The sequence below is a fragment of the Rattus rattus genome, chromosome 1 (genome assembly GCF_011064425.1).
Source record: "Rattus rattus isolate New Zealand chromosome 1, Rrattus_CSIRO_v1, whole genome shotgun sequence".
NCBI classification, from domain to species: Eukaryota; Metazoa; Chordata; class Mammalia; order Rodentia; family Muridae; genus Rattus; species Rattus rattus.
Genome location: NC_046154.1, coordinates 255,672,372 through 255,696,263, shown reverse-complemented (window position 1 = coordinate 255,696,263; position 23,892 = coordinate 255,672,372). Strand labels below are relative to the sequence as shown.

Sequence of the window (23,892 nt, the reverse complement as noted above, 5' to 3'; positions counted from 1 at the left end):
CCAGTTATTTTCCCCAAAATGAACAGTTCCTCTACAACTTCAGATAACAGATAGTGGTTGTTACCAATAATAACGTTTGAACTTCCAAGAAAGAATTTGAGTTTTGGAAGATTATGGTTCACTACTCTGAGGAAGAAATGATGCTAAGGGATGTGACTGGTGACTGTCTAATCAACATGGTGAATCTGTGCACTGAAACACATGGGCATAGGCAGCTCTGCTCTGCACACCCTGCCACCCAGATCTCCCAGGGCAAGGCCAGTTCTTCTCTTCACACTTCCAAGGCAGGAAGTGTGGGTCAAAACTCCTTTGGTAAACCTCTATCTCCAAAACTATTTATATTACCATTTATAGCAAAATTACACTTACAAAGTAGCAAGGAAAATAATTTTGTGGTTGGGGATCAACACAACATGAGGAAGTGTATTAAAGGGTCACAGTATTAGGAAGGGTCACACCACTGCTTTAGAACCTGTCTGCAAGACAAGTTTATCTACTTCAGCAAAGCAAAAGCCACAGAAGCCATGGGGGTCCAAATGTGGGTCCCTTCACAGGCTGTGTAACCTGGGGCAGTGGCCTTTCTCTCTGAGCATCCACCTGGTGTACAGGTAGGACCTTGGATCTGACACAAGGCACAATGCCCACATGCAGGAGATAAACCCAACTCCCATTTTCATCCCTGAGGGCACTGCCTACTAACCACAAAGCCAGTGACCCTAGTTTGGTCCATAATTTGGAACCATGACTCCATGGAAGCCCCCCAGGAAGTGGTATGGATGCCTAACACATTGGATAAGTCAACCTAGCCTTCCTGAAGAAATAAAGACACAGGTCAAGGTCAGATAGGAGAATCTGCATTCAGCAAAACAAGACTGCTTTCTGAGGGCTTTCCACCTAGACCATGGCATAAGGAGATGGATATTCAGAGAAGAACACTCTAACAGAACAAAAATAATGGAGGAAAGAGAGGTGTGAATGGGAGTGGAAAGTCAACACTGGTAAAGAACAGGGCCACGCAAGCCCTTTAGGAATAGGCTGCTGGTCCACTCAAGTCTGTATTGTAACCAAGCTCATACCCTCACGGGCTAACCTAAAACAAAACTGGCTCTTGCATGGAAGAGCCTTGCAGTCTCCAGGCTATCGGGATTGCCTGAGCCACAGGAATCCAGTCAAGCTCCCAAATTCCAAATGGTGAAATGAGGACGTTCAACGTCGGCTCATAGGAGGCCCCTGTGAAATCAATCCTAGCCATGTGAGGGAAAGACAGATAGCTCCCACTGAGCTGTGAACGTGCTATAAACATAGGCACCAGAGGACTGTGGTGCCTTCTGCTTCTCAGCCCTGTCAATAAACCACTTTGCCAGACAACAAAGCTCAGGTGAAAAATGAAAGGCCAGCATTGATTCTGTTGTACGGCCATCTTATTTACAAACAGAAGCCACATAATCTTGTATTTAAATGGCACAAGCCCCATCACTCACAATCAGAAAAGCGACAGTGATAATTTATAAACTTTTACATTACAGTTCAATCCCTTCTCTAACAGGGAAAGGCCTGAAGTTCCTGAAGAGGGAGTAAATATGAAAACATTAAAAAGGCAGGAAGTGATGAATTGATGCTTGGGCCCAAACAAGTCTCTAGTGGGCACATTTGTCTTTACAAGAAACAAAATAAGTCAAGGGCCATCTGCATCAAGAGCGAAGAGGTTTCCGCTCCTCAGTTACACAGGGGATGCCAATTTCTCCCCGTCAGCCTCAGTATGCAATGCAAACCCAAGTCTCCTTGACATACCACTTGGCTGATCCACTCAGACTAAGCCTCAGGGTCTAAGCCAAACACCTTATGAAGCATTATTTGACCTTCAGGTCCAATAGATGAGCTGAGACACCTACTCAGAAAGACGAGGACAACTGTGTCCCAGCTAGCTTCCTGATGCCCTGGAGACCAAGACTTTCCCCTGGCTGGCATAGCACAGGTCATGGTTTTCTTTGCATGGCTTCTGCAAGTGGTTCCCAGAGAAAATCTTGGGAATTCAGTCCCTTCCCCTCCTCTGTCAACAAAACTCCTTGTCCTCCTACAGCATCTCTTTTAGACATAATTAATCCTGGGAGCCTGTACTTGCCACCTCCATACACAGTAAAGAAACATCTGGGCCACAATCCACAGTGTGGTCCTCTAGGTATGCCTCATGCCTTACTCAATGCTCCTTCTCAAGAGCAGAACACAATGCCAGGTATAAAGCAGGTGTTTAGGAAGGGTATTCTGGGCCAAACATTCCACAGGGCAGCTGAGGGTTGGTTTGCCTACTTCAGCCACTGCTATACAAGTTATCCAGCCGCTGTCCCCATTCTGTGCAGGTTTCAACACACACAAATACTGTTTACATAAAACCAAGCTGTCATGGGGCTCTTCTGTGAACATCATAGTCACTAACCCTAACTTCCTTACGGAGATCAATGATGTCCCCATCATGCCCAGGTACTCAGGACTATAAAAGCTACAGTCTCCCCATGGGTCAGGCACAGTGGGAGTGACACATGCATACAGAGTCATGCCATCAAAGCTAGAAGAGGACTATGGACTGCTTTACAGTCCTAGAAGGAAGGTACAGTCAAGGGATACTGCCTAGATATGATGCCCTTTAAGGAATAGGCACCCAGTAGTTTGCCAAGGATTTTTTACCAGTTTACCAGTGCCCACAGTATTGCTAAAGGCTAGAGGATACAGGCAGAAGCAATGGGGAGATCAGAGAATGGGGATCAAACTCCACACACCAAGTATTGTAATACTTGGCAGGACACAATAACTGTTCCCAGACCAGGAGCATGTATGACCTATCACATGCCTTGTGACCCTGAGGCAAGTATGTGCTGCTCCAGACAGGGAAAGGCTGTCCGCTTTTTCAGGTAGATAGCTTCAACTCAGAAGCCAGCTAGTAGAGTGTATCCCAGTGGCCTTCCCAGTAGGCTATGACATGTTGTCCGGAGCCCCCCGAGCCTCCCAAGCTGCCAGCTCACCTGAATGCCATCCAGCAGCTTGCTCATGCACCAGTAGGTATCAGCCTCAATGTTGCGAAGCACCTCTGCAGGCACGCTGGAGACATCGACCTTGTCCACATCCTCCTGGTCTGTGCAGAACCAAGTATGGAAGATACAAGAAGCAATCAACCACATGAAATAAACAAACCGGGAACCCGGCCATGCGCATGCATGCCAGCCTCCCTCTACCACATTTTGATCATGCTGAGTAAATGGCTCATGAGACCCACACCTCATCACTTAATGGTTCTCAACTTTAATACCTAATTAGTTGCAGATAATTAATATTCTGAATCCATTCCGATTAATTAGCATAATTAATATATTATAAATTATTACTTCTCAGATAGCTCATATTCTAGAAAGAGAAAACCTACCATACATTGCTAAGCCCTAACAGAACTGAAAGTTTCTCCATCAGTTTTTAAAACTCTGCTTCTAATAAGTTTACAAATTCATTCAGTAATAATTCTTCTGGAATACGGTTTCTGAGGTAGAGATTCCCAAACTGCTCTGGGTAAATATTTCTGTGCTACTATCTAATGCCCCAGAAGGCAGAGGCACAGATGAGCTTCAGAGAAGACAGTGGTGTTCAAAATAATTTCCTTCTGAAAGTACAGAAAACAGATGCCTAATTGAAATGGTTCATCAGATATTTGAGCAAATTCATCTTGGACCCCGAGAAGGACTATTAACCAGGAAAATGCTCATAAACAGTTTAGAGATTGACCACCCATTTTATCATTTTCTTATTTTCATTTTATTTGCAAACACATGTGCATCTTTATTTTAAAAATGTTCTTTAAGAAGAAAACATTTTAGCCCACATCCATTTTGAAAGTCTAGACCAAACCCAGCAATGCTAACACCACTGCTAACAATTATCAAGAGCTTATCATTTTCCCATCACCCCCCTGCATCTCAGACATGCCCACTCAGGTGACCTGCCACAACTCTGCTCCCATTGTCAGGTTCTCTGACAGCCTATGGCATGCAGAGAAACAACAGCACAGCAGAGGTTAGCAAACAGCCTGGGATTCAGGAAGCCCACAAGGGACCTGGGACCTGGGTCAGACCTCCAGCCACCCAACCATCCTTAGCCATCACACCTTCCTAACTGTCCCCCACAAAGGACCTGGGGCCAACGCCCACCCGCTTTCTAACCATCCTCAGTGATGACTTCCTCTCCAGCACTTGCACGGCTCCTGGCACACGTAAGGATGAACACACTGCCTTCCTGGTTCTTTCTGTATAACAGAGACCAGGAAGGTAATGAGAAAGAGTTGTCACATCAAAGTCCCTGCGTACAGGCTGACAGGCAGGCTCTTTGTGCTGACCTATAGAGCCTAGAAATGGTGACAATCCTACACACAACCAGCAGGACCCAGCTCTTTGGCACCAGCTCACACCTCACCCCCAGTGATACTGGTCTGTAAGAAATGGTGCTGGTGCCCCGGTTCTCTCTGTGGCACTGCTTAAGTTGGGGGTTTTCTTTGGTTTTCTTTTTAAAATGTGAAATAATTCATACCATGAAATCTACTCTTTGAATGCATAAAAGCAGGACCTTCACCAAACCTACATACTGCAAACACATGTGCAAGTCTGGGGAAAGAGCTTGTGAGATCTCCACCATGAGCTCCAAGGTATTTTCCTTACCGCAGTAAGAATCCCTGTCCCCTTTGGGAGTCACCCCTTCCTACCCTCTTCCCAGTTCCTGGCAGTACCTACCAACTCCTGTCTGCATCCATGCCTATTCTGGATGCCTTGTGGGGAGGAGCAACCTCCTTGTGGCCTTCAGGGTGCATGTGTGCTGGAGCCTGAGCAGGACTTGTTTCCTATCAGCTGGCAAACAGTAGATTGTCTAGATTATGGGGTGAAAGTCACAGCAGGTGCTGGACTGATACCTTTATAGGACCTATCACTACAGGCCAGGCCTGGGCAGAGAGATAGGCAGGATGGGCAAAGATCCCCCCAATTGAAGGAAAACATATGTTCAAGGGCCAGAACAGCCAGGTAGCAGAAAGCCAGAACCAGGGTCAGTGGCCACTAAGACCCTGTGTGAAGGATACCATCACTCATGTCACACTGGACCCAAAGAATTCACAACCCACAACTGGTCACCAACTCTCCCGCTTCCGTTGGATACAGGTCAGACTGACAGACATGGCTGTGGTACCTATCTGACCCTCCTTTGTTGTCTTGTGACACTCATATAGTCCTGCATGGATGGAAGAATCCTTCCTCATAGTCAGTCCTCGGAGACCCACTCCTGGAAAGTGTCTGATCTCGGAATGCCAGCATTTGATCTCAACACACCCTTTAGTGAATACACCGTTCCCTGATTCTGTGAGAAAGGTGCTCTCTCCCTGGTCCCTTGGGTTGCAGTAGCAGAAGTTATCACCTCTCTCAGGTGATAGATACTACAGGGAGAGCACCACAGCCTGCCTCACATCCAGTCCAGCCCAGTGCCCCCTTTCCACTGAATGAAATGGGAAGATCAAGAATGCACACATGGGTGTGAATTGTCTCTTCCTGCTCCCTGGGAAAAACTCTTTAGCAGAATTGATTCCCATCCTGTGAGCCTCGGAGCAAGTCTGATTTTATTTTCCAGTCTCAGGGCATTGAATCAACAACCACGTTCAGAGGACATCTTCTGAGATGTTTTCCATTGACATACCCCTTTTCAAGGGCCTTCCAAGCACAGAAACATTTCCTCAGGCATAATCAAAGGTAAACACCAAGAAGGGCCCTCTCAGACCTCCAGTTCACAGAAGCAGCCGGGCTAGCACAGCCTGGACCTGCAGAAAACAGGCACTGTGTGGGGCAAGCAGAAGCTTCAATATTTCTTAGTCTGTTTAGCCAGCCTATTATTTTATCCAAGGAAATGTCAGCAGCCTATTCTGGGTGTCATTTCTCACAGCAGGTCATTTGTTACTCTTCAGTGTAACGAAGTAATGGCATTTAACTCCAAGAAGCCCTCTGCCAATTTGTCTTCTAAACGCCAAGAGGATCATGCTTGCCCTCACTGTTAGAATGGAATAAATAGGCTCGCCCTTACAGTAGCCATATACACTGTGGACAGGCAAGGATGGAGACCTGGGGCACTTTGGAAGGTCCAGACCCTGGGTACAGATTTGGAATCCAGTGCAGACTGCCAAGACCACTCAGACAGGTCACCCCCAAAAAGAACAGGACACTGACCATCCCGGGAGACATGGCCTAGACTACACCATAGGCAAGAGCAGTTGACATGACCCCCTTCTGTCTACTGGAATGGATATGGTGACCTAGTGACTCTACGAGTCAGAAGACAAGGAAAGGGTTGGGGAGTGCTCTCAGGCAAGATCATCTAACTCCAAACCATACATCCTCCAGAGTGTGCATGTATCAGAAGGGTATGTCTGCCTAGGGAAGGGGGCAAAAGGGCAAGCTGGAGGGAATGGGACAGGGAGCTAGGGAGCTTGCACTGATACGGAAGAGTCTAGCTCCACAACCAGCCCACATCCCAGCTGCCGCCATCCTACCATGACCATGAGGAGGAGTCGCCATCATGTCAGTGGGGGAAAAATGCTTCTGCTAAAACGATAGATAAGAAAGACAATACCAGCATTGAGGAATCCCAAGCAAGCCTAGGGTTCTGAGGAAGAAACACATTTCAGAAGGAAAAGCTACCATCGGTGAGGTGAAGATGGGATGGGAAGGCTGACCTGGGCAGTAGCCAACTGCGGAGCAGGGCCTAAGTGAAAATGTTCCAGCCAACTCAGGGCCAGCCAGGGCCGAGGCTGTCCTTAAGGGTTCAGTGACCACTGTTTTCTCTATGCGCTGAGTAGGAGAAGTGGCAACTGTGGTGGAAGGTGGGTGACACACAGTGTGCCCCTGGACTCAGAGAGGGCATTTATAGCCAACCTTAGCTCAGGAATCTACCCAGGCACCCATGATAGGCCTGAGTACTTCAGGGACTCTCCAGGCAACTTTTGAACAAATTATTAAGTCTTTTTCATCTGAAACATGGCAGGAGTCTAGCTCCTGCTCTTCCCCTCAAGTATAAACTAGACCGGAAACAAGCGTGTGGTCACTGCTCTGTAGTGTATCAGCCTTCTCTTTTCCACAATCTCAACACCTTCTCTCTCCACTCAGGACCTGAATCCTGAGCCCTGTACCTTGGAAACAAAGGACCCTCAGAGCAGCCGGAATGTTAAGTGGGGTGCACAAGTTACCTCAGGGAATCTGGAGGAAGCAGAAGAGTCTCCTGCAGCCAGGGCACAAGCTCTGCAGTCCCTAGAGGATCCCAAGGGAACACTAAGTCACAGAATGAAGCACAGATATAAGATTCAAGGCGAGCTGATTTCTTAGACCATGTAAAGGTTTGGGAGATGAGTTAAATGAGCTGCTTTGAAAATGTTTGCTATGTTCCTAGGCACAAAGTCAATCTGAAAATAATATCATGTGGTCAACAATCCCATTTACACTGCAGGCATCGCCAGGAGGCCCCTGGCTCACGGGGATACAGGGAGCTGGGCAGAAGGATCCGGGGTAGAACGGAAGAGTTTCACAGAGAACAGGAGAACTGCTGCTAGGGCCGTCTCAACAGCTCATCTCTCAGGTCATCTCAGGGATGCTAAGGACAGCATGACCGTGACACCTGCAGACCTGTGGGCAGAACCAGGTGAAGAATGCTAGTGCGTCCAACAGACAGGTCCAGTGCTATAGGGAGGGGACAGCACTGAGGGAAAGTCCTAATCATTCCAAAAGTCTGCGCAGATATGAGTGTAGACAGAAAGCTACAGGGGACTGGAAATAGGTGGTGAGAGGTGGGTGGACAGATAGAAGAAACAATCTAAGTGACTTAGACAGGAGGCAGGCACAGGTATTTAATTGTTGTTTTGTAATATAAAAAGGCTATGTTAGGGAAGCAAAGAAAGAAAATTTCTGCCAATCTTCCCACACCCAGAAACAAAGAGGAGTAGGAGGTGAGACAGGCTCAAAATGGAGACCAAGGCAGTGATGAGGGCTGCCTGCCACTTGCTAACCACTGAGTCTCTACTCTGATTTGTGCTAGAAGCCTGTTTGCATACACTCAACCCACCTAGTGCAAGGGTGCCTATTAGGGCACTGTGGCAGCCTATGGGGAAGTGATGCGCTCAGGACAAGGTCTAGGGAATTTTAGCCTGGTATGAATCCTGGGCATTCCCTCTACATGTCACCTGCCTCTCAGATGCACTGTAGCCTCTGGCCCAGGAAACAGTGGAGGAGCTCCTGAAAGAGATAACTGAACCAGCTTATACAATTACGACTTTAGAAAGTAGGACTCAATGAGCAGAAACTGTCAGTAAAACGTTCAGCACATGGGCTGTCACTCAAGCAAAGGACTGAACTGGTGCCATGACATTATCCCAAGTTAAGGGCTCCTGGATGAGGAGGCCTCCAGGGACGACGTCAGGATTTGAAATGGCTGAGGTACCTGAGCACTGGACTTTTACCTTGTAATATTAAGGCAGTGAGTGGAGCTAGGATCTCTTTCATATCGATTCATGTAACAGAGAGTGGTGACTGGAAAGGAGGAAAATGACTCCAGTTTATATGTCTTCCCTCTTGCCAAAGGATCCTTCGACACTGGTACAGATGTCTAGCATGCCAGGCTGTAGAGTAAAGAGCCAGCACCTGGCAGAGAGCAAGTTCCTGGTGGTAGGAAGGAGGGAGAGGCTGTTGTCATGACGACACTAATCACCTATGCTGCACAAACCCTGCAATAAACCTCTTCACATAATTAGGAGCTTAACTGGTAATCAAAAATATTCTGTTCTTTATAAGCAAGCTGGAATTGCTCTATAGATCTAATCTTCACATTTCCCAACTTGGGAGCTTTAAATTTGAAACCCTGACACTTCGGTGATGGAGATTGTACCACTTAATTACGCAGATTTGGTTTCTGTTGTGGAGAAAGGGTCTTGCTTTGGTGAGGGTAGCGCCACAACTCCAGACTATAAATTCACAAAATTCTGGTTCAGCAAAAACAACTAACACAGTGATCAAATTGGTTTTGCGGTGGGAATATTTAATTCTAATATAAATAATGTTCAATTCAAGGTTATAGAAAAAAAACACAGCCACCGTTCCTCTCTACTCCAAAGCTGAAAACTTCAGCCACCATCTGTGGGGCCACAGCACAAACCTACAATTGGAGGGAGGGGTGTGAACAGACCAGAACCACAAGATCAGAGAGAGATGGGTGAGCTGGCACATACCCAAGACCAGCGAGCAGTCCAGTGGCCTGGGAGAGAGTCCTGGGCACTTCCTTCTCACAGCAACACAGTTCGCTCCCTATCCACCTCTATGCCCTACTGAACCCTGATCAACACACAAGCAGGAAACCAAGACTCAGGAAGAAGGTGGGCCTGTGATGAAGGATGCTGGTGGGGATGCAAGCACAGAAAGAAAGGCACTTCCTGGGCCTGTGATGTCACTTTTCTTCCTTCTTACTGTGCCTGGACTCTTGGGTTCACAACACCACTATGAGTAAGCATTTTTGTTCATAGAAAAACTACTCACTGAAGTAGTAACTGGTTCTATCGAAAGCTTCAAGTACTAACAAGAAACCGGGATAGGAAGGGAGAGGGTGAAACAAGAGCATCTTTAATGTCTAAAAAGGAAACTGCTCCTTCACTGCCCTCTGGATTCAGTGTTTATTGGCTGCTCATTGTACAGATGTCTGCCAGTTTAGAAGGAAGGAAGGAGGGAAGGAAGGAAGGAAGGAAGGAAGGAAGGAAGGAAGGAAGGAAGGAAGGAAGGAAGGAAGGAAGGAAGGCAGACAGGCAGGCAGGCAGAAAGAAAGAAAGAGGGCTGGGGATTTAGCTCAGCGGTGAGCGCTTACCCTAGGAAGCGCAAGGCCCTGGTTCGGTCCCCAGCTCCAAAAAAAAGAAAAAAAAAAAAAAAAGAAAGAAAGACAAAGACAGACAGACAGACAGACAGACAGACCGACCGACCGTCCGACCCAGGAGAAAATAAATGAGACAGAGATGGAAGTGTAGGGGTGTCTGTCTAGTGTAGATGCCTGCCCATACTAAGTTCATGGTGGAAGGAAGGAAGGAAGGAAGGAAGGAAGGAAGGGAGGGAGGGAGGGACGGAGGGAGGGACGGAGGGAGGGACGGAGGGAGGGACGGACTCACAGAGCCTGGGCACTGGCTCTGGGCTGTCCCATGTAAATCCCTACCATCACAGAGACACTGAAAGTTGAGGGCCAAGCCAGCCTGAGGTGGCCATAGGACAGGACAGAGAAAGCTGCAGAAACGCTGAGGTAGGCAAGGGCCATTGGGCAATGCCCCCAGCAGCACAAATGAATATGGTCCACTGCAGTCGGCAACTGCACAGGGACAGGTCAATTCCATAGTCACAATCCCCACCACAAAGGACAGAATATAGCCTGCAGAGGCCCCACACAGCACATGCCACAAGCTCTACCTCCCACCTCTGCCTTCCTGACACTTACCCTCAACACAGAAGAGCACCTCACAACCTGTGTCCCTAGCACCTACAGCGGCACACAGCACAGAGCAGATGCTCATTAAATGCATGGCGAGGGAATAAACAGACTTCCTTCAAAGAGCTTGTGGTCTAGGAGGAATGACTAATTACAAACATAATGAGAAAAACTACTCCTTGAGGAATGAGAACTAGGCGCCAGCCCAGTTTCTCAGCTACAGAAAACACTCAGGCTACTACTACTGACGGCATGCGTCAGAACGCTCATTTGAGTATGCCAATGACAGCGCGAACAACACTGCAGTAAAAAGGGATTCACTTTAGTTGGAGGGAGCAAACATTCTTCCCAGCATGCCCCATTCTTCCCAGCATGCCCCCTTAACTCGCCCTCATCACCTGTCCTCAAGAAGACTCAGTTCTCTCAGATGATGGAGAACAATTTGGCTATTTTAAAAGCCTCAAAAAGCTACAGTTGTTAAGAGGCCGAGTTTGCCTTTGAAAATTATAGGCACAGTTTCTCAGGAAAGCCGGGTGCTTATATGTCCCTGGGGTTAGTCTCAGAGAGGAGGGTTTCAACCCCAACCCTGTTCTTCCTGACACAGGACAGCAGAAGCCACAAGATGTGCAGCTGAGAACAGGCTCGGCACTCTGGCACCTCCCAGGATGCTGGCCTGAATGTAGTATTAGGAGATTTGGGTCCCTGGTTATTCCTTAATGAGGAAAGGCGTCTCAGACTTTCAGCTAAGATCTTCTTTCTGAAGCTGTATTCCAATTAGGAGACTGTGCAGACACCCACCTCCAGCAGTGGGAACCTATGGAAAATGAACTTTCTGAGGACACAAACTGATCATAAATCAGTCCACTAAACTGATTTATCTCTACCTAATTAAGTCAAAAGTAACCGCTGGTCTTCGCATCAATCAGTAAAATAGACCTGGTCACATTGTGAATAAAGCAGCAGAGAAAATAAAGACCAACAGAAGACCAGCGACCCAGGCTGCTCACCCTGAACGCATGGTCAGTCAGCACCCAAAAAAACAGTTTCAATCACCCCACACCGGGGTCTTCCACTGGGACAAAATTCACCTCAGTAGATTGTTTGGGGACCGCTCTTGTTACAAACAAGAATGCAGAGCAGGCTCTGGGAAAGCTGTGTGGCTTAAACGCACGCCCTGGGGGCAGGTCAGGAAGGCAGCGGAAAAACAGGGCTACTGTATCACGTAAACTCTTAAGTGCTCGTAAGAGGGAAAGTCCAACACATTTATCACAGGCCAACGGCTCATAACAATAATCTACAAAGAGTTATTTCTTGGTAAGAAATACATGGCAGTAGGCCACAAGAGAATAAAGAAAACACCCTCCAACAGCTTTGTAGGAAAGAAGCCAGCTAAAGCCATGAAGAGAAACCAACTGATCCATAAGACACTGCTCACACACTGGGAGGTTCATTTCAGTTAAAATGGTGCCTACCCAGTCCAAGGAATAAGAGGCAGACTTTTATAACCCATGAGGCCAGCTCCAAACACAGTACTCAGCCCTAAGAGGATCAAGAAGACCTTGTGGGGAGGGGCTATCAAAATCCACTGAGATCTCCCTGAGAGCACAGGCTGGCAGGAAGAGTCAAAGGACCGTCCCCCATGGTAGAGAAATCAGTGCAGCAGAAGCCTGAAGCACCTGGCCACAGGGCAACGTCAGAAGAGAGCAGTGAATGCTGGTTGGTGCTCAGGCTTCCCCCCCAGAGAGTGGTGTCACCTCAGTGGGCGGGCCTTCCTGCCTCAGTTAACATAATCAAGTGCCCTAGAGCACTCCCGGTGACTCTAGAGTCTGCTGAACTGACAACACTGACCATGACAAACACTAACACGCAGGAGTCTGCAGGGCAGGTCCAAGTCCTCCACTGGAATAAAATGCCCAGGCACTTTCAAAATCAGTCCAGACGGAATCTGAGTCACTCAAAATACTACCTACAAGGGAAAATTAGTCACAGAATGTCACCAAAAATATGACCACTGCAGAAGCTGCTGCACCATCTTCCAGGAAGCTGATCCCAGTTGCTCCGCCACACCCCTCCTTTTGGAGGCAGACATCAAATCACATGTCTTCCTCATTTTTTAAGTTTTATTTTATTTTCTGCATATGTAGGAGTGCCTGCATGCATATATACTCTGACTGAGTACTTGGTACCCTCAAAAGCCAGAGAGGATGTTAGACCCCCTGGACTGGAGCTACGAATAGTGTGAGCTGCCATGTGGGTGCTGGCAACCACACAGTTCTCTGCAGTAACAAGGAGTGCTCTGAACCACGGAACCACACCTACTGTCATGAGTGTCACACGAGGTGGCTCTTCTGCACACTCAGTTCTCTGCAGTAACGAGGTGCGCTCTGAACCACGGAACCACACCCACTGTCATGAGTGTCACACGAGGCGGCTCTTCCTCACACTCAGTTCTCTGTAGTAACAAGGAGCGCTCTGAACCACGGAACCACACCTACTGTCATGAGTGTCACACGAGGCGGCTCTTCCTCACACAGACGCCAGGGTCACCTAGAGCAATCAAGGCAGCCACCTCAACTGCAGGCTGCAGGTGGACAAGCAGGCCAGGCTGGGGCTCCTGACACAGGTCGGTAGGGGCAGGCTCAGATTTACAGGCTGCCAGCAGGGAGTGAGACTGCTTACCCTGAAAACTGCTCCTCAACCTGGCCCTCTCCCTTTGTCCCTTTACATTGGGTAGGGGAAATAACAGCATCAATAAGTCAGGGTCTCCATGCTTGTATTTTCCCCTGCTAGAGGAGGTTCCTAGTTCCCAGAGACAGCTGCATCTGCCTCTCCTTTCACAGCAAGTACTCAAAGGTCTCAGGAACGCTGCATCAACACACAAGTGAGAAGCTGTCCCATTATCTTTCTCTGCAAAGTAACCCATCACAGTCCACAGTCACAATACTACCTAACATGTAACCTCCACACATCACCTGTCAGTTAGGACACTGGTAGTCACGCATGGTGGACACCGGAAATCCCAGTACTTGAAGCTGAGGCAGGTAGATCAAGACCTTGGGACCTTCCTGGCCTACAGAGTGAATTCTAGTCTGGCTTAGGCTATATGGAGAGGCATTAGTTTTTTGTTGGTTTTTTTTTTTTTAAAGGGGGTGATGAGGGAGGAGATGGAGATAGGGAAGAATTAATGGCATTTATCCTACCTCCCAAATCTAAGGACTCACACTGAGTCCTTGGGAGGCCTATTGACACATGTCAAAACCTGGTGCCTCAATTTTCTGGGGTGAGCACAAGGCCACTAAAAAAAGAGCTATGAAAAATGTGGTCTCTATCAATCAAATTACAGAGACATTTTCTTCTCTCTATGATTGTGTTAAATGTACAAAATGCAGAATTTAGGGTATGGGCACGGAAAGTCTCGAGCCACACAGAAATTAGGGTACGTTACTGAGACAGGAGCCTGGCTCCTAAGGCTTCTGTGCTTGTTAAAAATGTGTATGAACTCTAAGGATGGGTTAATTATCCATGTGATGTGAGAGATGCAGAAACCTGAGTATAGAGACAGACAGACAGACAGACAGACATACCTCATCATCTAAGCTGCTGGGGTTTTAGTGGGTGAGCATGAAAAGGAACCTCAGTGTCAATCCACAGCCGGAACTCACAATGAATATAGGGCGGAATTTTAAAGGAGTTTAGAAACAGCCTTGACATTCATTTGTCATGTTCCATGACATTTTCAGTGGATTGTCAAAACCTAGATTGTCATAAATTAGTATAATGAATATCTATGTTTATTCAAAAGCAGCTAAGAAATTAGGATCAACACTAATTCTATGTGAGATAAAAAGGTTAACTATAAGGATGAATGCAAGTTATCTAAAAACCTAGGGCAAAGGCCTGAACACCCTTGACCCCAACTCCAAATCTAAGGGCTCCTGGTCCTTAGACTTCAGAGTACCATGACAGCAATCAAAATCTAACTCCAGAGCTCCTTGGTCTTTGGGGTTTCACAAATGGGGTGTTCTACCTAAAACTGCAAACCCTAAGTACTGACATCTAGATCTCTGGCCCTGCATTTCAGATAGGGAACGTTCGGCTTCTACCCATATTTTCTAGGAGGGTTTTAATGAAAGGTTCTTTGTGACAGGAAGTCTCGCCCAAGGCTTTTGTTTCTCATCTTTAAGAAAATTCATTCTTTTAAAGTTGACTGGGAATCTTGTTCTGCGCTGTGTTCAGGTGGTGTTGACAAGCTAGATGGCCTAGACCGTCCAGCGTATGTCAATTTGAGGGTCTGAGTCAAGCATCAAAAGGATGCAAAGGATAACGCGATTTCTAAATTGGGTCTGACACCGTGACTCACACTAAGGTTTGACAGCAGTACACATCATGTTGGTGCCAGGTTTCAAACAGACTCAGAGGCTCCTCCGTTGGAAGCTGGAAAAGAAATTCGGTAAATTGGAGGGACAGCGTGGACTTGTGGCCTTGCCTTGATTCATCATTAGTGGGCAGTCCCTCTGTGAGAGTCTCCATCTTCCAAGGGCCTGAGCAAACACAAGCCTGAGCCTTTGACACAGTGCCCCACTACCAAGAAATCAGAACCATATTTTGGTCAGAAGGCAACAGGAGCCTGCTGATGAAAACAGAGGCAGCTTTCAGGGATACCTAGGGAGGGAATGCTACAAAGGCCAAATGAAACGGGTCAGCTCAAAGGGCTGAGCAGCCAGACAGCATTAAAGGAAACAGATACATAAGCTAACAGGATCAGTACCTTCTAGAAAAGCAGTCCAGGCTGACACTCAAAGAGAGAATGAATACAAACTATGTCAAAGAAAAAAAAAATTCTGCTACCAAAAAAGAACTGGTTGCGCCAGACTGCTGGGAAAAGGATACCAGACTGCTTCCTGGTTCCTTGGCTGCTTTGAGCAAAGGACTGTCAGTAAAGCAGCTGGACAGACTACCACTACACCAGCACCCGCCATTCAAAACACACGAGGAACACCTTTGAGCAGCTACACAGCACTGCAGCTGTTTGCGGCTGAAGTACAGCCAAACGCTTCAACAGCTTACACCATAGTCCCTGTCAGTCTGGGAATCAAACCTCCTTCCTCTACAAAGACACATGCTGTCGAGGAGCTAGACGTGCTTTTAGGTGTAAGCATTCATATCTCCTACTTTGCAACATCAACACTTATATCTCAAGCAATTTTTGAGACACGTATTTTCCCCACCGACCTAAGAAGTTATTCGTAAAGACAATCACACTGGTAGGAAAGCCAGGGCAATGAGAACCAGCAACAAGGCTTTTAGATGTAAATTTGGGGTAAGCCAAAATTAATAAACCACTTCAATGATAAATCAAAAATCGTAATTAGTATTTTAATTTTTTTATACATAATAGACCACGTAACACTAGACTGAATATTATATTACCACCACATAATTACACCACAACATGCTATACAGCCCATCCTCAACACTGTTATTAGACTCATAAAATATGCTTCCAGAATGAGAAAAAATAGCTGTCAAGAACCACATCTTATTATTCAACTATTAAACTTTCTTAATCATCAATCAGTTTAATTGCTCCTGACATGGGTTATAAATAACAGTTTGTGGTTCAATAAAATACCACCAGGGGTAACCCCTTCACTCCCAAAGCTGATCACATTTTCTTCTTGGATATTCAGGGATGATTTTATCTTGAATTCAGTCATTTCCATTTTACCTGCTTTTACCATTTTGAAACATTTTTGCTAATTTATACAAAATCTGTTATGACATGACTGTATAAATTACACAGCATTATCTCCCATTAGGTCCTAGCATGCAGACAACCCAGTTCACTGTAGCTCTCGTGAGGCTGAATGAAGACATTAGTGCTTAAAGTGTTCAGAGCTGGTGACTGTCAGTCAGTAGGGTCCTTAGTTCTAGCTTTGCCACCCACAGATGGAGCTGCATCGAACATGGGCAACCAGGAGCGGTCCTTTCCAAGGACCTTACATTGGAGGGACAGAAGACAAAGCAAGCACTGGAACAAAGCGGGTGGGGCTCTACTTCTGACTATGACAAAGTATTCTTGGTGCTATGGATGAGGCTAAGGAAGGGAGACAAGTTGAACAGGGTCCACAGCCAAAGTCCTCAGGCTTCAGCCAGAAAAAGGAAGTGGGGTGGGATCAGGCAGTCAGGCTGAGGCAGTGGTTCTGCAGCCAAGGAAGCTCAGGAGCCCACAGAGGAGGGGAAAGGGGACAGGGCAGTAGCCCCCTACTGTGGCCATGGCTCTTGGTATAGAGCTGGGAACCTGTGCCCTCTGACCTCATAGCCTTTAATTAATTTAATTAATTAATTAATGCAACAGCCAAGACTGGAGCAACAACCAAGGCATTCAGCAAGGCACTAGCTTGTGAGGAACAGAGTGAGACACAGCTGAGGAGTCCAACAAGAACGCCTGCGCCCCTCTACCCCTGGTCCACTGGACTCAGCTGGAATGAGCTTGCCGACCTCCCAATACAGCGTTCAAACTCAATGCAGGAGCTTCCACAGCCCAGCTCAGTAGCCTTCTCTACCCAGCTTCCTAGGAACTGTAAGGCAGCCCCTGTTCCTCTTCGGGGTTCTGAAGGAGACACACAGGAAATGGTCCACTTACTAAAGCCTGACAAAAATCAACATCTGGCAAAGGTAAAGAACTGCATCAACTGGTTTCTGAGGACTCCCACTGAATCCCAATCTAAGTGAGTAAAAGTAATTCTGACAGCAGACTTCCAATGGGAAGCCTCGAGCTGCAAACGAGGAAGAACATCATTAAACACTGAGAGAAGAAACTGGCAACAGAATCCTACGCCTAGTGAAAATGTGTTTTAAGTATAGCCATTTTTTTCAAACATGCACTATGATACAATATGATACAATGGGGAGCATTGGTTAGCCTAGAAATCGCCATGCAGACTAGGCTAGCCTGGAACACACTATGTACACCATGCTAGCCTCAAACTCAGAGCTCTGTCAGACTCCGCCTCTAAAGTTCTGGGATTAAAGCATGTGCCACTGCATCCAGAGTGAGTTCCTGAAGTAGACAGACAGACAGACAGTATGACCGAGGTCAGCAGGGCCTGAGAGCCAACTAAAAGGGCTCTCAAAGACCGCACTGAAAAAAAAAAATCACCAGTAAATCAAAGAATGTAATAGTGGACTATAATAACCCAAGTCCTAAAACACTCTGCAATCCCTATTGAGACAAATGACTAGGGATCGGACACGCAGGTGAGAGATGGCAGACCTCCCATGAGGAAATGCAAACACTAACACAGACCCTGCGAGAAGTAGGGAACAGCACCAATCCCTTAAGTGAAGGCTGGACAATGACTTCCGTCCAAAGGACAGGATGTAAGCGGGAGCAGAGGTGCACTCTGGAGACAACTGAAAAGCAATTATTGCAAGCCTGGGATCGCGATGACCATCAACAGTACTGAGGCCATGTTGACAGTATGCAGCCTTGACCCCATACGATAAACTCATTTCTCTATGCTCCTCCCAGAAGCCCATTATCCCAGTCTACCTATAAGAAAGACACTACAGAAAACCAAGGTCAGAATGATGGGAAAGGTCTAGCAAACAGCATAGTTTACTACATGGGGACAGGACCTGGGCACAGGCTGAAAAGAAAGACCTCTTAATGCAAGTGGAAATCCCTTTGTGGTCACAAGATGTCTCTGGGAGAAAAAGGATACTGTGCCCAGCCCAGAAAGCAAAGGCAGAGTGTGGTCAAACCAGAACCAGCGTCATCGAGGCCCAATGACATGGTACCCGAGAAGACATAGCCAGAGATATGGAGCTGATCCAAAGGTGGAAGACAGGAGAGACAGTGAGGCATAGACCTGAGCCCGAGGTGTAAGGCAAGGTCTTTGCTGTCTGCACGTATTAGGTGGATGCAGCATCGGAGAAGAAAGCAGAGGCCTAGCGCCTGACATGAGTGTGTGTGACCTATGTCTTTAGGTGCTGGCCAGGAGCCAAATGACGTAGGGAGGGGGACTCGGGTGGCAGGTCGGATATAAAAGTAACAAGCACCAGGTCTCCCCTGTGCACACCATCAGCACCCCTGTGCAAGTGTGGGGAGAAGACCCTTATGTCCAGAAAAACACAAGTGTGGCGTGTGGCTTGACTTCTGCAGTCCACAGACCAGCTACAAAGAGCTTATGGACATCTACACTCGGCACAGTGAAGCCATGAGCATGCCGGAGCAGAGAACAGAGAAGGAGAGAAGGAAACCAGAGAGAACAAACGCCAGGCGGTAGAAGACACACAAGCAACAGAACAAGGAGCAGAAATGACTGCAAGGAAGGGACCATAGATGTGGCCAGGAGGGCTCACTGGCCTGGAGCCAGAAGGGAAAGCTTTCAAAGACAAGTGGACAGGCCACAGAGGAGCACAGTGACTGCTGGGCTAATGGTCACAGTGGCCTCGGAAAGAGCTTAGTCCGCGAACACCAAGGGTTACACCCGTCCTGTACAGATGCTCCTGACTTGGCCCTGTGGCTCATCCTGTTCTCAGCAATGATCAACGGCCTCCTCTGGTGACTCCTACCCTACCACAACTGCTCCAAGATGTGATTCCAAGAGGCAAGAGGAGTGAGAAGACCTGTCGGTCCTGCGCCTGTGCACAGAGAGAGTGTGCTTTCACCACATAACCAGGACTGGGGACAAAACAACAGCCACTGGCTGCACAGTAAAGCTGTGCATTTGAGCCTTCTGCTGAAATAGCTCAAACTTCATTGGTTATAAATCAGGCTTATGAATTTTGTATGGATCCGAAGGAAAAAAGCCATCCGTCACTGCTGAGATGCTTGTCCACTTCCTGCCTCACTGTAGCTGGACAGCAGGCACAAGGACTTGTCCCTAATGACGCATTATCACCAAATCAAACTCCAAGGCATGGAAGGCAGTGGCACCCAACCTGGAATGAAAGACAACCTTGTCAATGTAGACTTCCGATCTGTCCTTCAGCACCACTGGACTGGCCATATATTTTCAATACTTAGTGCCCTAGGCAAAACTGCACAACCTTCATTACTCTTTGGAAATACATAATACATGAATCATGCATTCAGTTGCAAAGGCCCAAAGTTAGATGGTGTAGCCCAGCCTCAGAAAGGCACTGTTGTTCCAAAGTGATTCTGTATTTTATTGGCAAACTGGTACATTATTGTTGTAATAATGATTTAAATATAAATACCATCAGAGCTATAACCATAATGCATGTAACTTTATTTCAAAGACTCCCCAGCACTCACATCTCAGTCATTAACCTCCCCTGAGCAGAGACGTTCCTGTACTGTGTTCTGCAGATGCTGAGTCTGCAGCAGAGACGAAGGCAAGTAGACAGACAAGGGAGGGCTGGGGAGCTGCTGGTGGCTTTTCCCACACACACACAGGTGCATACACACACGGGTGCAGATGTAGCCCCCACCCCATGCCTCTAAGAGGAATATATGCCTGTATCTTACAGGGAACCCAAGGCAGAAACACTTGCAAAGTTTCTCTAATGAGGAACAACGCAAAGTCTGTTTGCATACTGGAGCAAAGGTAGAGCAGGCAGGGATGGGCTCCATCGCTCCTGGAGTTCTCGTTCCCTAGGCTTTACATACACAAGCACACGAAAGGCCCGGGGACAGTAAAGGTCCACCCCTTGCCTTCCTTCTCCTCCCTTTCGGCAGCATGGTCCCCCACTTTCCACTCCTCTCTTCTCAGGAAGGTCTGTGGCAACCTCATTGATCCACATGTTGCCATTGCCCTTCTCTGTGGATCCTCAGATGTCACCATAACCAAACTAGAAATGATGACCAGCCAGCTTTGAGACTGCTGGCAACTAGCTCTGACCTTGGGCAGGAAAAGAAGAGTTGGGAAGCCACAAGCCTCCAGCTGGCTGCCTGGAGGAGAGCGCCACACTTCACAGTACATTCAAGGACCTGGAGACGATGGCCAGATCAACAACTCCCATGCTTCCTCTGATAGGAAAGCAATGCTACAGGGTCATGACACAGAGCACAGCTAAGCCTAAGCTTAGCCTTCCAAAAGCCACACCTCTCTCAGGATCGCCCACCCTCTCTCCCGCAGGGCATGTCTGTGGAACTATCTCTGAAGCCTCCTTCTCTTCCCTATGGCCTTTCTCATTGTCTTCTTTCCCTCCTGCTCTTCCACCCACTGCCCAGTCCATCAACAAATCCTAAGCAGACATCACCACCTTCTTCAGCAACCCCTAACTCCAAACCACCATCACAGGCTGCCCACTTAGACTAGCACAATGACCTTAAGTCTCCTTAAGTCTGGCTACCTTTTCCTCGAATCTATTCTCAGCACATTTCCAAAGTGCCCCTTCACAAATGAGGTTACAATGACCAAAGTCCTACTATTGCCTTGTCTGCCTATGGATCAGGGTGCCCTGCCCAAGCATGGAGTACAGCCTCCCCTGCTGGGCTTGCTCCAGCCACAGGGGCAGAGCTCCTCCTCACCACTGTGAGGTCTGGGCCTCCTCTAACTCTGTGTGGGCTTCTCTATGGCGAAGCCTGGGGCTAGCTTACACTCCGGAATTCATTGTGGGGAGCACAGACTAGCTCCAAATCAACCGGACCACGGATCACCACCTTCCTCGCCCCAGTAATCCCTTCTTCTCACTCACTCTGCTGAATGCTGCCTTTTCTCTATTGTATAATATAGTTCTTGAGTGAAGAAAGAGGCAGGAAGCATGCATGGTCTGAGAGGGACAAGGCACAAATCTGCTAAGCAGAAATCAGATCAGATACTCCCAAGAAACAATTCTATGCCCTATTGCAAAGTAAGTGACAACTGTCAGGAACTGCCCCAGCCACTTGAAACACCTGTAGCGGTCCACCCTGTCCCTGTCACACCACAGCACAGCAGGTACAGCACAAGGAAGGCACATGTGGCTTCTCCACCTCTGCTCCTCAAATGGGTCTAGAAAAAACAGTCCTCCTCAAGGTTTGGTTTCCTCTTGTGAAATGGGACAATGACCCACAGGTTCACAAACCTCCTTCTGTCACTCAGACTCTGCCTCCACAGTGACAAATGTATCCTGCCATGCTGTTCAGGGCTATGCCGGTATCTGAAGGGACCTTGAAGCTACACCTGTCTGAGGGTCAGTTCCAAGGACAGTGCTCAAAAGTCAGAGCATCAGAGGAGCCGCACATCTCACAGTAGTGGAAGGGGCGGGGACGCCTCCTGTGCTGTGTCTGTTCCCTCTATGTGTTCTCTGTCCAACACATATGGCTGAATTTGCACAGGGCCTGGGCCAACCCTCAGATAGATTTGAGTGTGCTAACACAGACTTTCATGTGTCGGTGTAGCATGGCCACAGGAGGCAAGTGACACACAATGGAGCAGAACACTGCTCACATGTGTCTCAGGCTCTGAACTATGCACTTCTTTCTTCCTGAAAGGTTGTGACTTCCTCTTTCTAGGCCAAAGACCACTGTGCCTGCATCAGCGGTGTCCCAAGCTATGAGAGCTGAAGCCACCACTACAGAACAAAGGACACTAGCTCCCATGAGGAGCCAGAGGCACCATGCTCCGCTGAGGAGGGGGCCCTGTCCCATGGAGGCCCAGTCCATGGGACGACCAAAGGCAGTGGGGTCTCACACCCAAGTGAGTCTCTACTGGGGTGTACCCAGGAATGCATGAAGCAACTGATGCTGTTCGCTAGCAAAGACTGGGGAAGAACTGGCAAGAGGAGGAATGAGTGAGGACCACCTCCTGTCAGTTTAACAGCTGAAGGGAAAGCCTGGACGGGTTGAGCGGCAGTGACTTCTTGTCTCTTGTTCACCTAAATGGTTCCATTTGATGGCATGCAGGTTGTTTAGTCCTCAGTGTGCCCCGTCAATCTCTCTTGTTCATCTCTAATGCTCCGACCCTCTGTCCTTGCGGACCTCCAAAGGCATGTTTCCTAGACAACACGGCACAGCTCCGAACACCTCATTTATGCAAGGGTACAAAGAGCATCCTTCTCTCAGGCACAGCTGGCATTAAAGGCACGTTTATCAGGTGAGAGCAGGAGTCTAAAAGCCCTGGCAGTTTTTCTGCCTCTCTCTGGAGAAGAAAAAGCTCAACACACAGGTCCCCCAAGTGAGCAACACAATGGAAGGGGCAGCAGACTCTCCCAAAAGGACAGTCAAGCTGTAAGCAGATAGACACAGAGAGGGTAGGTGACCTCATTTCCTGCACGCCACTCAGACCAAGGAAGGGAACAATCACGCCAGCCAGGGCCAGAGCTCCCATTCAAAGAAAACCAGAAATGTGCAACAGACAGACAGACAAATGGACAGCAAATAGTGACAGGCAGACAATGGCATTCACACACTGTGCATATGCAGGCCTGCACCTCTCTGTCCTATCTGCAGGGACCCAAGTCCCTTCCTTGCATAAAATCTGAGGACAATTCAAAACCACTTATAATAGATGGAAAAGCCCAAGTGGAAAAGTTTACTTTTAAAATAACAGTATGCTCCTAGTGGCAGAGGCTCGGCACGGGAAAGCTGGGGTGGGAGAAGGACCAAGAGCCTAAGGCCAGCTTTAACTGAGTAGCAAATTCTAGGTCAGCCCAAGCCACCTTATGAGACCTTGTCTCAAAAAAAGGAAAAAAGGGTGCATTTAAAGTTAAAAGGTTCTTCAATGAATCCAATCATTATGAAATAAAACTGCTATATAAAAAAAAGAAGCACATAAAACATAATCAACATTATTAGTCACCAAACAATACAAATTAAAAGTACAATTAAATAGCACTTTGGATCCACTAGCATGACTAAACTGGAAGAAGGGAAAACAAACCTAGTAAGCAGAGCTGACGAGAACGTGACTAAATGAGTACCGTGCTACCAGCAAGGCTGTAAATAGGCACAGGGTTTGGCTAGCATGGAATCCCCACATGGCCAGCCGTTCCACTCAAGACATGAAATCACATCAGTGTAAAACAGCATGGGTGAAACCGTCCCAATGCCCACCCACTGAGGAATGGCTGGCAAGTCCTTGTCACAGAACTCCTGTTACAGAAGGATGCTGGTGTGTGCTGCCCAGGGATGGGTCCAGAAGCCTAAGATGCACAAGAGCAGCCAATCAGGAAAGGTCACACAGTGGACAACTAAACACGTAAGGCGGGCAAATGCACACACAGAAGTGATGAGAGATAACTGGTGGCCAGAGTCTGGGAAGGGTGCACAGTCAGAGCATGGTGTCCCTCTGGGAGGTAAAGCAGGCCAGTGACGATGGCTGAAGGCTGATGGGACAAGTCCCTGAAAGACTTTTCAGTCACCATCCCTGGCATTCTGGCCTGGCCATCTAGCAACACTCTGCCCTTCACAGATGAACATGT

At 47.7% G+C, this 23,892-nt stretch overlaps 1 protein-coding gene across 2 annotated transcripts in view; it reads right to left on the bottom strand.

The window, feature by feature from the left end:
* Positions 1-23,892, bottom strand: part of Tbc1d22a (TBC1 domain family member 22A) — a 291,146-nt gene that overhangs the window by 147,941 nt on the left and 119,313 nt on the right. For both annotated transcript variants that reach the window (XM_032919220.1, XM_032919227.1), the window contains exon 9: positions 3,018-3,127. In XM_032919220.1, the coding sequence (XP_032775111.1) occupies positions 3,018-3,127 (110 nt within the window). The remainder of the gene's footprint in view (positions 1-3,017; positions 3,128-23,892) is intronic.